The sequence below is a fragment of the Emydura macquarii genome, unplaced genomic scaffold (genome assembly GCF_026122565.2).
Source record: "Emydura macquarii macquarii isolate MOO-44397 ecotype Brisbane River unplaced genomic scaffold, CSIRO-AGI_Emac_v2 contig_3603, whole genome shotgun sequence".
Taxonomy (NCBI): domain Eukaryota; kingdom Metazoa; phylum Chordata; order Testudines; family Chelidae; genus Emydura; species Emydura macquarii.
In genome coordinates this window covers 1,677,055-1,692,776 of record NW_027133740.1, presented here as the reverse complement: position 1 = coordinate 1,692,776, position 15,722 = coordinate 1,677,055, and the positions used below count along the sequence as shown (strand labels likewise).

General features: G+C 44.5%; 1 protein-coding gene across 1 annotated transcript in view; it reads right to left on the bottom strand.

Annotated features, from left to right (window-relative positions):
* The window catches only part of MCF2L2 (MCF.2 cell line derived transforming sequence-like 2), a 159,755-nt gene that overhangs the window by 11,808 nt on the left and 132,225 nt on the right, over positions 1–15,722 (bottom strand). Inside the window, 4 exon segments of the mRNA XM_067536595.1 lie at positions 554–625; positions 2,619–2,708; positions 10,487–10,596; positions 14,540–14,612. Coding sequence (XP_067392696.1) covers positions 554–625; positions 2,619–2,708; positions 10,487–10,596; positions 14,540–14,612 — 345 coding nt within the window.

The window sequence follows — 15,722 nt, the reverse complement described above, 5'->3', positions numbered from 1 at the left end:
AGGGTTGGAAGGGACCTCAGGAGGTCATCTAGTCCAACCCCCTGCTCAAAGCAGGATCACCCCCAACTAAATCAACCAACCCCAACTAAATCCCTTGATACACTGTCAGCAGGATTCCCATTTGGGCAGCACTGCTGTTAATTCCCCTACTCTGGACTGACGAGATGAAGAAGGACTCAAATGGGATCCAGATTCTGCTTTTGAATAACTCCCCATCCCCACCAAAATCAGAGGGCTGTGACCAAAGAAAGCAGCCACAAAAATCCAGATTTGGCACTGAGTCCAGATTCTGGAACTCAACTCCCTCCCAAAGGGAGTTTGGATCCAGGGTTTTGATTCAGGCCCATCCCTAAATGGGACTCTTTAAACATAGCACAGGTGCAGAGAACAAGCAATGAGGTGATAAACTGGGTTTATGACAAACAGACACCAAACTCAGAACCCCTCATGGATTTTAATGTACTCTACCACCAGTAATGAAGAGATGTGCATTTCATGGATGGTATCAATGAACTATGGACAAGAATTCCATGCATGATGCCAAAACTTGTACCTTCAAACCCCAGGGGAGTTGGATCACTCTTTATTTCATGCCTCTTGACTTTAACTGCAGAACCCAGGGAACCTGTGTGAAGTTTGCAGATGCACAAGACTGTAAATATAGTTGAAATTACAACTTGTTTTCTCATTATCTGTTTGTGAGAAACATGATCGGGAATTGCTGGAATTGACCAGTGTAAAGCGCTTAGGATAATGGATTTACCAAAAAGTAAAAAACAAACAAACCCCCTCCAAAAAACAAAAACAACCCACTAAGCAATTCTGTAAAAAGGGAAGAAAACCACTTTTGTGATAATACACTAAGAAACAAACCCCATCTTGCAGCTTTGATCATTTATAACTGCAAGTAAAATTGAGAGAAAGTAACTGGCCCCAACTTTCATCTCCTGTTTGTCCAGCTGCTGGCAGGAGCCCATTCAAATGTTTCGGGGAAGAACCAGCTCAGCATGGCTCTCCCTTGGATCAGTGAATATACCCGAGCTGGTCTCTTGAAGAAGAGAGGATGTTGTTGTATTCTTGGTGGCAGGGTGCCCCTTGCAAGTTGATTTATTGATAGTCATCCTGTGCCGGGCTTCACCACCCCAAGATGAGGTGATATGATGGGGCTAGTCTGTTAGCGGGAGGATAAGGGAACAGTGGCAAATAGTAGCCCTTGAATGAGTGAGTGAGAATCTTGACTGGATCTGTACTTGGATAAGGGCGAGGCAAAGGTTATGCTTTGGGCATGTCACCCAAAATCTTTCCTTAAAGTAGCTGCCATCAATAAAATATGTAATTGAAAACCATTGACTCTGCCTCATAGCTCTTAAAAATCATTAAGAATCGGGTTTCATTTCTCATCTTCCAGCCAAGGAACCTGCCTACCAATTTTGTTTTGATTAGAATCTCAGTTATGATTTTTGGATTTAAAACTTGAATAATGCAACTGATGTTCTCATCATCATACACGTTTCCTTCAGTAAGCCAATCCACAAAACAATGTTGGGGATACGATCTCCCCTCTGTTCCTCTGTGCGTCTATGGCTTCCCATTTCGTCTCTTTCCTAGTCACATTGTATATCGCACCAACCTACCCACAGCCAAAACGGCAATCAGGCCTCTCCTTTGGGAGCCAGAGGTAGAATGAAAACAACAGATGAAAAGCTCTTTCTCCACGCCATGCCCATTATTTCCATGGCATCACTAATGCAGCTTTCAGGAACTCATCATCTCTTTGTACAGCTCAATGGCACAGCTCATATTATTCAATGCAACTTGAAGCCAACTGTGCTAAGAATAAGGGGCTTGATCCTGTCCCTGCTTAGAGCTAAGCAAGTAATTTGTAGCAAAGAATTTTACTAAATGAATTTAGCTACTTTTCTGGTTTGCAAATTGCCTGCAAATAAGCTTACTATTTTCTCCAGTTTCTTCTTTAGCTCAGAATTATTCCGGAATACTTTCTGTAAATAGCTCTTGGTCTATACATTGTTCTGGAGTGGTTTGTTGTGAGGACCGGGTGACGAATGCGCACATAGATATCACGATTATATGCTTCAGTTTCCTCACTGTGGATGAAGATGACTCTTACAACCATGTTTCTCATGCAAACCCTTGTATTTGTGAGCTCAAAACTGACTACTGCCGTTCCTATTTTCTGCTATCCACTTCTGCTATTTCTATCCACATACCTGCCAGTAAGTATGCCTGAACAAATATTCATAGGAAGAAAACTCAAAAAGGGTGCAGACTCTGGCAAACCAAATTCAATTTCAGTGAATATCTGTGGGACTCTTGTGAGGTATATTCATCCAGATCGACTATGAAACTAACAACAAAACTTCCATTGATTTCAATGGAAAGGGGATCAGGTCCCATTTATATGCATATGATTCAGATATATAGTTCCAGCTGGGCCTCTCTCTCTCTCTCTGCAGATTACATATACTGGAGCCCTCTGCATATATAAAACTTGAGCCTGATGCATAGACTTATCCTTTAAACGTAAGCGTTTGGCAGTAGATGTATCGCAATCAGCATGAAGGGGAAAGAGGCTAGGTTAGCAGGCAGCATGACGGTACCTTTGGTCAGAGCAGATGTGGTAACTGCAGTGCTGATGGAGGAGGCTAAGGAAAAGCGACGGGTAACTTCTCTCTCTTTAGATTCTGGATCTGGGAGAACAGAGAGATTCAGTGCAAGGCAGGGTTAGAGGTTAGTAAGCAGAAGAGGTTATACAGGCCCAAAGCAAAGCAGTAGTTGAAAAAGGGTAAGGTCAGTTGCTCCCCTTAAAAAGACCAAGAAATGTATAATCTAGTCAATGATATACACAGAAAAAAGATCTTTGAAAACATTTGCAGGTAAACCAACTATAATAGCACAGGGGGGAACCGGTGCCAGTTAAAAACGGAGAACCAAACTAGAGTAAGAACAACTGCAAAACACACAGAGATGAACATGACAGTTAACATGCCACAGTTAAATAGATGGGTTATGTGGATTTTTAAAAAGAGAAATATTGGAACTGTTTTTTCTGTGATGACTGATTAACTGGTGGCTGAAAACCACTGAAAAATAAACCCTTCTGGGCTAGGGCCCAGGTTTGTTAAGTATTTAGCTGCCCATTGATTCTCAGCTGGTGTAAATCAGCTTGACTCCAGTGAAGACAGGGAAGTGTCACTGATTCACATCAGCTGAAGATTTAGAGCTCTGGATCTTTTCTTTCAAGGAGCCAGATTCCATTCTGGAGGCATAGGTGCTGGAGCTAGAGGTGCGGGGGGGGTGGGGAGGGGGTGGCCGTATCCCTTCGCTTAAAGTGGTTTCCATTATATGCAGGGTTTACAGTTTGGTTCAATGGCTCTCAGAACCCCCGCTATAAAAATTGTTCCAGCCCCCGTCTGGAGGGAGGCCTCAACTTGCACAGATTTTGATGTGAGCTGCACCCACCTACCTACCTCCAGCTGACTTTGACTTAAAGTATTTTATAACATGGTCCTGTGGACTAATGAACTGTCAACTCCAGAAGGCAGGTGGCATTTCTAAACTTATCAAAACCCCACAGACACCTGTTAAAGGCGCTATCCTGTGAACAAGTAGGCCTGGGAGGAACTCTGCTGACACGGACTTCAATAGCATCACACTTGTGAGAAAATGTGCTCACTTCTGTGCGCTTCTGGATTGGATCCCGTGGGCCCGGATTCTCCAAACACGCAAGCAAACAATTAACTTGACTCAGCCCTGGTCTGCACTTACCTGGTGATTCGGCGGCAGTCGACGGGAGTTATGCAAGCGACGCAGAGTAGCTTGCATAACTCCCATTAACTGCTGTGCTTCCCTTCTGCGCGGCGTCTTCACTGCACTGCGCCGATGGGAACCGCGTCCATTTCCCGTGCTGCCAGCGTGGACAGAGCTTTGTCACTGTTCTCCGCATGGCGACTGCAAAGCCCCAACGCGCTCCAGCATGGAGTCGACCAGAGCTCTTAGATCTCATCGGGCTGTGCGGCAATGAGTCCGTTCTGGCTCAGCTCAGAGCCAGCAAAAGGAATCTGGACATTTATGGGAAGATATCCCAGGGCATGCTGGAGAAGGGACACAAGAGGGATGCTCAGCAGTGCCGAGTGAAGATCAAGGAGCTGTATCAGTCGTATCAGAAAGCCAGGGAAGTTAACAGCCATTCCGGCTCCTCGCCCAGAACATGCTGCTTCTATGATGAGGTGCGTGCAATTCTCGGTGGTGATCCCGCCACGGTGCCGCCCCGCAGCACTGATACCTCCACCGGGTCACAGTCCATGGTCAATGATGAGGACTCCGTGGACTAGGAGGAGGAGGAGGCTGAGGAGAGCAGGGTGCAGGAGAGCAGGGTGTCCGTTCTCCCTGAAATTCAGGACCTATTCCTGACCCCCCGAGCAGCCCAGCAGCACACAGGACAGCACTAATGATCCCAGGGAAGGCACATCTGGTGAGTTTTTTTTCTTCTTAGCATTTCTGTCCTTGTACATTGGGGTGGGGGGACACGAAGGGGATTTCAGATGTTTCGGTGACTGGACTGTGGGGTTACCCAAGAAACAGTTGATTTATCTGATGAGAAACGCTGCGTTTCTCATCAGTTGATATCTCATGGAAACTTTAATGTATATAATCTGTTATCCTTCACAGAGCTTTTCAGGGGAGGGCTGCCTTGTTCCTCCCTCCACGGTAGGATACTTCACTGCAATCAAGGGAGCCTGCATCATGGCGGAACACTGCTGGTACCCCGCTGCGTCCAGCACGTCTTTGTTTTAAGCAGAGCCTCCCCCCACGCTCGCTGCAGTTCCTCTCTGTAAGGGTTTAAAAGACCAGCAAAGGTTCACCCCCCCCCCCACGCTGTCCTCAGATCCTCTCTGTAATGGCACAGTGAGCAGACCCTTCTGGGACGTCAGGAATGGAATGAGGCTCTGTGTTTGTCCTGTGCACTGCATGGCGATCATTTTCTGCATTGCATCAGGGGATCATTTTCTTCACTATGCTAACAGTGGCTACGTTGTTATTTTTCTTTCATTCTGTAGACACCTCTGCATTGGACCGACCCTCATGAAATGCTGCGGAAAGACTAGCTCATGAACACCTCAGCTGCCGGAGAGACAGAGCAAAGAGCATGGAGGCTGACCTTGTCCCAGAATATGGACACGGACAGGGAGAGTCGCAGAGAAATGATGGAGCATAATCGCAGTACCACGCAGGAAATGCTGCAAATCATGCGGGACCAGGCAGACATGCTCCGGCGGCTTGTGGAGATTCAGGAGGAGCGGAGGCGGGACAGAGTCCCACTGCAGCCCCTCCATAATGCTCCTCAACCGAGGGCTTTGCCACCCTCCCCTGACCCCAAGAGGTCTCGGAGGAGATTGTCCAGGCTGCAGTACGTGCTCGCCTCCACCCCGGTGGAAGCGAGCAGAAAGCAGCGGCGGCCACACTGACAGCTGGCCTGCAAACTACCACCCTCCCCCTTGAGACAATGAATGAACACTTCTCCCCTTCCCCCATTACTTGAATGTTCAGAAATAAAGTTTTGCATCATTTCAACACATTTCTTTATTAACTCATATCTTGTTCAGGAGGGATTTGGTGGGCACAGATATTGATGGGGGAGAGGGGGGGAGTTCACCAAAGGCAAACAACAGACAGGAACAGAAATCAGTCCTGCATCTCATTGCAGAACCTGGTTTTCAAAGCTTCCCTAATGCAAAGCGCTCTCAGCGTAGTGCTGGCATCTGGCTGCTGATAATTGGCAGTCAGTCTTTCTGCCTCCACAGCCCAGCCCTGTGGGACCTTTCACCCTTCGCTTCACACACATTATGAAGAACACAGCAAGCAGATATCACAGAAGGGAGGTACTTCTCACTCATGTCCAGCCTAGTGAGGAGACTCCTCCATCTACCCTTTCAACAACCAAAGGCACATTCTACAACCATTCTGCAACTGCTTAACCTCTTATTAAAACACTCCTTATCATTGTCAAAGTGACCAGTGTACGGCTTCATTAGCCAAGGGAGCAAGGGGTAAGCAGGATCCCCCAGGATCACTATGGGCATTTCCACACCCCCGATGTGAGTTTTTTGTCAGGGAAGAAAGTGCCCGCCTGCATCTTAGAGAACAGCCCCGAATTACAAAATACACGAGCATCATCCACCTTCCCAGACCACCCTCACACAGATGTTGGTGAAACGACCCCTGTGATCCACAAGCCCCTGCAGGACCATGGGAAAGTACCCCTTGTGGTTTATGTACTCGGTTGCCAGGTGTGCAGGCGCTAAGATAAGGATGTGCGTCCCACCAATGGCCCCCCCCCGCAGTTTGGGAACCCCATCATGGCAAACCCATCCACTATGTCCTGTACATTTCCCAGAGTCACTACCCTTCGTAGCAGAAGTCTATTGATGGCCCTGCACACTTGATTCACGGCTATGCCCACTGTAGATTTACCGACTCCAAATTGATTCCCAACTGAGCGGTAACAGTTAGGGGTTGCCAGCTTCCAGACAGTGATGGCGATTCTCTTCTCCACCGTCATAGCTTGTCCCAAGCAAGTATTCACGCGCGTCAGGGATGGGGCCAGCTCCAAGCACAGCTCAAGGAAAGTTGCTTTTCGCATACGAAAGTTTTGCAGCCACTGATCATCATCCCATAGCTGCATAACGCTGCGGTCCCACCAGTCTGTGCTTGTTTCCCTGCACCAGAACCGGCGCTCCATGGACTGCAGATGACTCGTTACAGCCTGCAGCAATCGGGAATTGTTCTGCTCGAAGGCTTGTAGCAGGGCAGCATCGGTGGCATCGGTGTTGTCTGTGTTTTGGCTTCTTGCTCTATTTCTAAAATAATCGATGATAAGTCGCGATGTATGTGTCATGCTCACAATAATAGTGCAGAGTTGAGCTGGCTCCATGTCTCTGCAGCAATGGCGACTGCAGGGAGTAAAAAAACGGCGCAAAAATCCTTTTCCTGTTTGTTTGGGTGGTAGAAAGAGGGGGGGAAAGCAGCGTTGCATCCTGGAATGATGCATCCTGGGATGGTCTCAACAGCCACCGTGGCTAGTTGTATTGTGGGATAGCTACCCACATTGCATTGCTTTGCGATTCGAATTAAGGCTGGTCGGTGTAAACACAGGAGACCTGCACAAACAGCATAGTGTGTACATGCTGCTGTGATTTCTAAAAATCGGCTGCTGAATGTCGACTTAAAGTAAGTCGACTTCCCTCGGCAGTGTAGACATAGCCTAAGTCATTTCAGAAAACGGCTTGCAAATTTTATTGCCCATTTTCACTGTCCACATTTCTTCCTTTTTCTCCAAAGGCCTCCTGCTCACATAACGACCCCAGAAACATGCAGCACTTTCCTTCCAGGGATCCTCGATTCTTTCCAAACATTCTTGAGTCAAGACTCACAACACCCCATTCCACAGATGAAGAAATGGAGGAACAGAGAGGTGAAGTGATCTGCTTAAGGTCACGTGGCCAGTCTGTGGCAGAGATAGGAATAAGCCTCGGATCTCCTGATTATCAGTCCCCCCGACATAACCACTAGGCCATGCTTCCTTAACCACTGACCAAGGTTTCTTACTGAGCCTAAGTGATCATACAAGTGAAAATGTAACACATTAAACCAAAAAGTGGCACATTGCAAAGTGGCTGAGTGTTTCCTCCACCCAATCCAGAAACTACTGAAAAAGTGATTGTTGGGTGTGTGTTTTTGTTTTGTGGTTTCATAGAATCTTTCACAATTAGGTTCTTGTGAGAGACAGATCAAAATGGATTATTTCATGTCTACTCAGTTATGCTTTCCATCATCACAATAAAGACACAGACTTTGTCGATACTGCCATGGGAACAATTTTGTAAGAGAGGATTTGAGCAGAGCAGCATGTGCGTGTGTTTGGACGGGAGGCAGCAGCACCTGAGAAGGCAGTGATGGATGGCGCTATGGAATGGAGAGAACATCATGGGATTGTACGCAGGAGACAATGGCTGGAGACTAAATGTTGCATGGGGTGATTTTACCTTTAGGTGGAGCTCTGCGGTTGGAAAGACCTTGTAATGTGAATCGCTTTCTAGCGAGAGCTGAGCACTCAAGGTTAAGGCTGGTGGAAGCATCAGCTAGGAGAGAGAGGCAGAGGGAAAAGAAATAAGGCAGGAAGGGGCACCCTTTTAGCTTATGGGAAAGGAAAGGCTAGAGCCGAATGACAACCAAAAAAAAAAATCCTTTCGATTAAGTCCAAGCTTGTGAAACAGCTGAAAAGGTGACATGAAGCCAGGTAAATTCAACTAGCTGGGCCAAGCTGACCCCTGGGATAAATCAATGGAGTTGCACCAGGGATGAATTTGGCTCGCTGAATTTCCATGGAGAGTAAAAACAGAAAACTGGAGAGGAACGTGGCTATTTGAAAGGGAAACTAAATACAGTTTAGCAGCAAGCTGATTAAACACATAACCTGGCCCCTACCGCCATGCAAAAGTGTCACTGTGATTTTAATTGGCAGCTCATGGCTCCAGTGGGAAATAAGAGATGAAGCATTATCGTGCAGGAAAAACACCGACAATGAGTATTTGTAGCCTCACTGCCACTGCTGTGGTATTACACTTTGAAGCCTAAATCAATTGCTCATATGCTTGGTGTAATTTAAGCCTTACCTGCTGGCTTCTTTCCAACAGCCTCTATGCAATTCAGCTGGCTTACAATGATGCACTGTATCCCTTGATTAGCTGGGATGTCTTCTATGCATGCACATGCCAATAAAACTAACAAACCAATCTCCTAGCTGAACAAACAGTAAAGCTCCCTGATAATTACATTTACGGGGAGAAGTCACAGTTGGGGCTAGATCCTGTGACTCTGGGCTTCCAAGACTAGCAGACACTCAAACAACCACATTTATATTAAGAAAAGAAATGGACCTGAACCAAGACCCCAGATCCAAACACAACTGCCAAACTTTGCACCTTCTTCTATCTCTATAATGGGCAGGTCACACAGGAAAGTCTATGGCCAAGCAAGGACTGTAAGCCAGGTCTCCTGACTCTGTGTTTTGACCACTTGACCATGACTTACACTGTTCTGTTTCACTGCCAATTGATTATCACAAAGATGACACAAATGGAGACCTGAAGTACAAGGGAAACACAGGGAGACAATGCATCCAGATAATATCTAGACTGACAAGCGACAGACAGATACACTGATTCCAAAGAAAAGCACATCCCATCACTTCCTATTTTGCAGACAAGCTGCTATACAAAGGAAACGATCCATAAGAAAGAGAGAGTGTGTGGGGGGTGTTTTGAACAGGGTTTTGCAAGGATTATAAAAGGAATAGGTCCTAAAGATGCCAAGAACAGGGAAAATAAGGTTTATGTACATTCCATCCTTTTAAAGCAAGGGATATTTGTTCATGGCATTTCATCAGGAAGGAGTCGCGAGGAAAATTGTAAGACGTGGATGTGGAGGTTGGGAGTAGTGTTTCACCCTAATTTTGAAGTGTTTATTCACATGGGGGAAAAGGAGAAAGAAAGAAATTGAGTCCTTAATTTCAAGTCGTATCTTTGCACGGATGTGTGCACTAGGATGTTTTGACTCAAGTTCCCATTGTTTCCCAATGCTCTATGTTGCTTAGAAGTTGGGCTTCTATATGTTGTACCACCTTCAGTGGCCTCGAGACATTCACTTTCTTCTGTAGCTATAGTGAGTTGCAAAAGGCTGGGTCCCCACACCGAATACAGCTTCTTGGCCAGCTGATGTTGGCACTTATGGCTGCTAAAGTCATTTGGTCTACTCTGTGTGTAGATATAGGACTCAAGTTTTCAACAAGTCAGGTGCACAAATGCATGCCTAATTTGCATTTGCAAATACCACAAATGCATGTGCAAATCAGGTGACTGCTTGCAAAAACAACCATATTTAGCTATTTACATGCACAGGTATATGATTTGCAGCTACAACTGCATGAACAAATTAAATGCCAATTGCACATGCAATAGCCCATATGACTGATTTAAGAATCAGGTCTATGCATGATATTTTGAAGGCTTTCAAGGATTCGATTTTTATCAGTAAATGTTGCTAAACCTAGACCAACGAAAAAATATTTCCACTGATAATAATCACAATTTACAGTTAGGTAAAGTAAGAAAAATGCGGTTTGAGAACTTATTAGAGACTGTTATTAAATAAGTTAGTTGGCTCTCCCTGGCTAAATAATCTGCCAGTTACCTTCTGAAGTTCACTTTAGCTTATGCTGGGATTTTAAAAAATAGCTATGAACATAGTTGACTAAGTTCTGACTGTAAGTTTTGTAAAACCTTGTTTTTCATAGTGTGAGGTTTGATTCATTCCAACAGCGTCCCTTCGAAGAATCCAGAGCTGGGCGTGCAGCGATGTAAATATCACCCCCAGGAGGTAACATTCCACACTGCCTCCAAACTCCTACCTCTCTTCTGTCTAGTGCTGGGACTGGAGTTCCTGCTCCGGTTGTTAGATGTTTCCAGGTTGGTTGGCTCAAATTTATTTTCATACACACTGGAGGACTTCCTGCTATATCTTTGGACAAAAGAAACAAAATAATAGATAGGTTATCACATGGTGACTTAAGGGGCACTTTTATGTTGATGTTATCCTTCGCTGGCTACTGTGGCGTTGTAGCTACGGCATAATCAACCATGTCATCACCCTTTTCCCCACACACATAATTTACGCGCTGACTGCAGCCTTTTGTGTTACATCCTGTTGGCGGGAAACAATCAGAGATAGAGTGCGACTGGACTCTCGGATCGGAACCCGTTCAAATTGGATAGAAATCCCTAGATCCAAAACCACCTGTATGCTTTTGGTGAGTCAGCTCCCAAACTGGAAGACACCCATTTCTGGCTCAGATATGGCCAGAATCATTCTTGCCAGAATTTGGCACAAGAGGGTGGAAATCTCAGGAGAGCGGCTAATCTTGTGAGATTTCCACCATTCTGGGCCAAAATTTCATCGAAGGAGCTCAGGAGATTCTGGTGCCACGGACTGCAATCTCAGGCTCTGATTTGGCCTATGAACCCAAACACTGGACCAAACCTAATCCAGATCTGGATCCAAATCATACCTTCTTGCCCTATTAATTTCTGCAAGCAACAGCAGAGCGGCACAGTTGCCATGATTTTTTAAGAGTGTTTAGTAGTAGCAGAATTCTGCTGAAAGAAAAAAGCATTTGGATACAAGAGGGTTCCCCTCCCTACCTGTAACACTCTATTCGCTGTTAGGACACTTTCCTTCCTAACAGTGGCTAGCTAGTCCCAGCTGCTCTAGAGGATGGTGCGGTGACCTAAGAGTACACAATTCTGGAATAACCTGCCCCTAGGAAAGTTTTTAAATAGCCATGTCAGTTCAGTATTGGCTTATGCTGTGATGCACGAGGGGTTGTATCACTTCAAAATATGTTTTATCCCACTCAACACAACAGTGGATATTCTCATTATCCATACACGTAGCTAAGATTTTTGTAACCCTACTAAGATCTTCACCCCAGTGTCTAGCTGCAATGTCATGTGCCATCTGCGTGCCTCAATTTTCCCCTCCATAAAATGAGAATTTTCCCCTCCATTATAGGGCCTTTGGGAAAGATATGGCGCTTTCCAAATATCTGTGCTTTAAGTCCCACAGAGAAGGCACAAAATGTTATTGAATGTCCTTATGCTTTTGAAATATTGGACATAACATTAAAGTTAATTTATTTCCTAAACTGCAGGGCATTCTGAGGCCCACTTTTGTATTTTGAACTTCTGACTTGCTTTCTATGGAACATCACCCAAAGTTTATGAATCTCTTTGGACTAAATTTGAATCTGCTTTTGAAGCTAGTAGATGTAGGGGATATTTTTTTTTTAAATCAACAAGGGAACAAATCCAAAACATGCTGACTTTTCGCATTGTTTTCTTCTAACAGTTCCTTTCACGTTATGCTGTGATAAGTATAAATGTGCAGGTGATATAGGATGAGGCCACCCACTTCCCACTTGGACAATGGGAAAGACAACAGTGAAATACTACCTGCGTTTATGTCTTCATTCTCCAGGAAAATAAAATAGAGTTTCAAAGGACAGAAGCTCAGTTTGTGTATCTATATGTCTTTGTGTTCCGTATCTATGTATACACTGATGTATGACTAAACTGTTTGCAAATAAGCAGACAATGACTAATTCACTTATAGTTACACATTTAAAGTTATAACCCATTTAAGTTTTATAAACTGAAATGGATATTAAAATATATAAAGGGATCACTTCACCATCACTGAAATGCCATCGCCTCTAGGGTGAAACCCAGCAACCACTTCCCAATGCATAACAGCAGCACATAACTGTCCAGGGTAGGACCTGACGCTGTGGGGTGAATTTAGACAAGCAGAATTTAAATGAGCAGAGCTGCAATTTAGCCAAGACATCAAGGTTAACACCACTTTGAAAAAAAGTGCTCTGAGATCTTGTATTACCATAAGCATCCAGGATAGTGGTTTTGCCCGTCTCTCTCTTCTGAAAGAGTGGTTAAGGCACTTAACTACACTCCTTTGCAGGTTGCAGTTGCAGGTTTGAGTCTCACATGATCTCATACTGAAAAGCCACCTCCAGTTCACCCAGCTGCACAATGGGTACCTGGATCCATCAGGTTAGAGCAGTCACACATGGTCAGATGTGACGCTGGCCACATCGCTCCTGTGCGTACTGGGGGCTGTGAAACTGACGTGCTTTACCATGTCAGCCCAATGAGCCACTGGCTTGGGGAAATCCAACTTTCCTGCTGCACACTGGGTTTTCCTAGGAGGTCTCCTCTCCATATACTAACCCAGCCCAACCCTGATTTCTCTTGCGGAACCATGACACAAAGGGGGTGTGTCTGCATATGACCAGATGAAAGAAAGCATACCACTCAACAGCACAGAGATGACTAAGTGGCATCATCCAAACAGACTTCTCTGATGTTGCAATGAAGGTTTAAAGTATGACTGTAAACAACATGACTGCTGTTACATTTTCAGTGGCTGAAATACAGTCTAATTAATTAATTAGGTTCTAGCCACAACTGGGGCATTAGTGATACTGGCTGCTCTTCTGATGATACTGTCATTGAATTTGAACTAATCAATGCATCTTTTCCAGTCACAAGGTGGCTCAGGCTTGTCACAGTCATAGGAAGCTCTTCCTATACATGGAAGCATGTCACAGGGTAGGACTGTCCTCTGAACCTACGCCTCCCACCTCTGGCTCCGTGCGAAAATCCATGGAACCCCAACCATGCAGAATGGCTATGTATGGATTTCAGCAGACTGGGGGAAAGGTTGGTGCCACTCCTTCCCTTCTGCTGGTTTAGGATATTTTGTACCCTAGTTCCTGTGTCTTTAATCCCACTGAATCACCCAGTAGAGAGAATTATGCTGGTTAAGATATCTGGTGGAGCAGATTGCATCACTGTTCCTTCATAAAGGTCTCTCATTCTCCTCTCTGCCCATATAAGCAATCACCATGCCTGGGTCTTGCACTGTTGTGACAGTTTGGATGAAAAAGGGCATCTTGTCCAACTTCCTTTTTCCCTAGGATAGTCAAGACCGTAAACGCCTTATTTTTCTTTCTGTTTAATCCACTGCAGGTTGTACTGAAAAATGTGGCCAATGGTTCCCTGAGTTAATTTACCATTGGCTGGAGTATTATACCTAGTATTTCTACTTTGGAAACTCAAAGTTCTGACATTTTAATTGCCAAATAACATGGTTAAATATCTGGTTTGGTTTTGTAAATTTTTCTGGTTGCATTTTACTTTTCATTGGACTTGTTTTCTCTTTCTGTCCTCTGGACAATTTTACCCAGAGATCTTCATCTTGGTTAAATCTTAAACAAGTAAAGCACTATCACTGTAATACTTCCAGGTCTTGAAAAACGAAGGAACACAAAAATCACTTCAGTTTAAAGTCTCTGAAATGGTACTGCAAAGAACTAGTCGGTGAGCCAACAGGCTGGCTGTGTTGAACAGGACCTTTGGGTTTGGTTGATAATGATAAAAACAATCCAAAGCTGCAGGAAATGTTCACAATGATATTTCCTCCGCCACCCCTACCCCTCCACCCACCTACAAAATCTGCCAGCATCCCCTTCACAAGCTCAGGCCGCGTTTGTTGATGGCCTTGTTAAAGTCCATGATCCTTTACAACGAGTCTTGGCCCAATTTCAATTGACCCTGGTGCTGATCAAAATTAATGTGTGCCCGTGGTTCCTTGGCAAAAGCAAACTCCAGTCTGTTGAGTGCATTTTACTTTGAAATTATGGGTTTGTATAAACTCAAAATCCTTGTCTGCATTTATGTGGGTTGAAGATAGTGAAAACTGGGAATGCCTGGGAAGCAACATAGCACACACGTAATTCATCTGTACCTAAAGATACTGAGATGGGAACAGCTAAAAGATATTATTCTGATATCAGTGCTTGGCAGATCACCATTAAGACTGCGATTACCTGGTTGAGTTAGAGGAATTCATCGGCGCATGGTAAACACTTTCGGTGATTCGTTGGTGTAGCTGGCTCGCTTCTGTCAGAGAAAGAATAAAAATAGCTCCAAATTGCACTGATCATTTCCTTGTTGTAGACAGATAAGAGAACATGACAAAGAAAACTGAACTCAGATGTTGAATCAGCTCTAAACCAGATCCCTGGATCCAAATACATCTGAAATGTCACATGTGCTGCTCAGGTGAAAATCTTCAAGTAAAAGCACAGGGCACAATATTTTGGGAGCGTCAGCCTCACTATTGAGTTAGAGAATCAGTGAGATACTGCTGACCTTGACGCATGGCTTCAACCTAAGCATATGTTGATAGAACAAATAGCAAGGGTGGTTCCCCCTCAGTGACACAGATATCCCATTATACCGTCCGTGTATCACTCAGCCCAGAGGCCCTGTAATGTGTCCTATGGAATATATGTTTTCAGACCACCACTTGAGTGCATATTATCCACTCATCTCTTCACAATACTCTGAATCAGGGTCCACTCCATTTCTAGATGTGACACAGTTGGCCCAATCCTGTTTTCATGAAATACATGAAAGAACAAAGCCAAACACCCCCTCTCTCTTCCTACCAAGAGGCACTTCAGCCTGACACATTGTAACTTTAATCAAAAGTTAAAACCTCAACTGACTGTTCTACCCTTTGAAATGTTCACTTCAGCCTTTTTAAAATACCCATTTACTGCATAATAATTCAAGTCTGTCTTTACTTTCTATAATTCTATTTGTTTTAAGATTGTGTGTAAAACCACTCCACTGACCATTTTATCTGTTAATTTACCCACTTTCAATATATTTGTAAAAACCCTATTTTAAGTGTAAGGAGCGACACTGTGAAATGTAATTTACCTACCTACTTGTGAAAAACACTGACAAAAATGAAATAATGTTTGCTTTAAAAATAATATGTGAATTCTTCAGCTAGGAGTTGGCACTGAGTGATTGAAGTGTGAATGGCTGAGCAATTGAGGTGGGTGTAGACAGGGAGAGTGACTGAACAATTGGTCTGAATCAGGGATGTCGAAGCAGATGAAGAAAACACCAGCCTCACCTAAAACATTTGAGGGAGGAAGAAAGGAGCAAAGATAATAACTTTTACCACTCAACTGGCCGAAGAGGAGCCCACCCTCA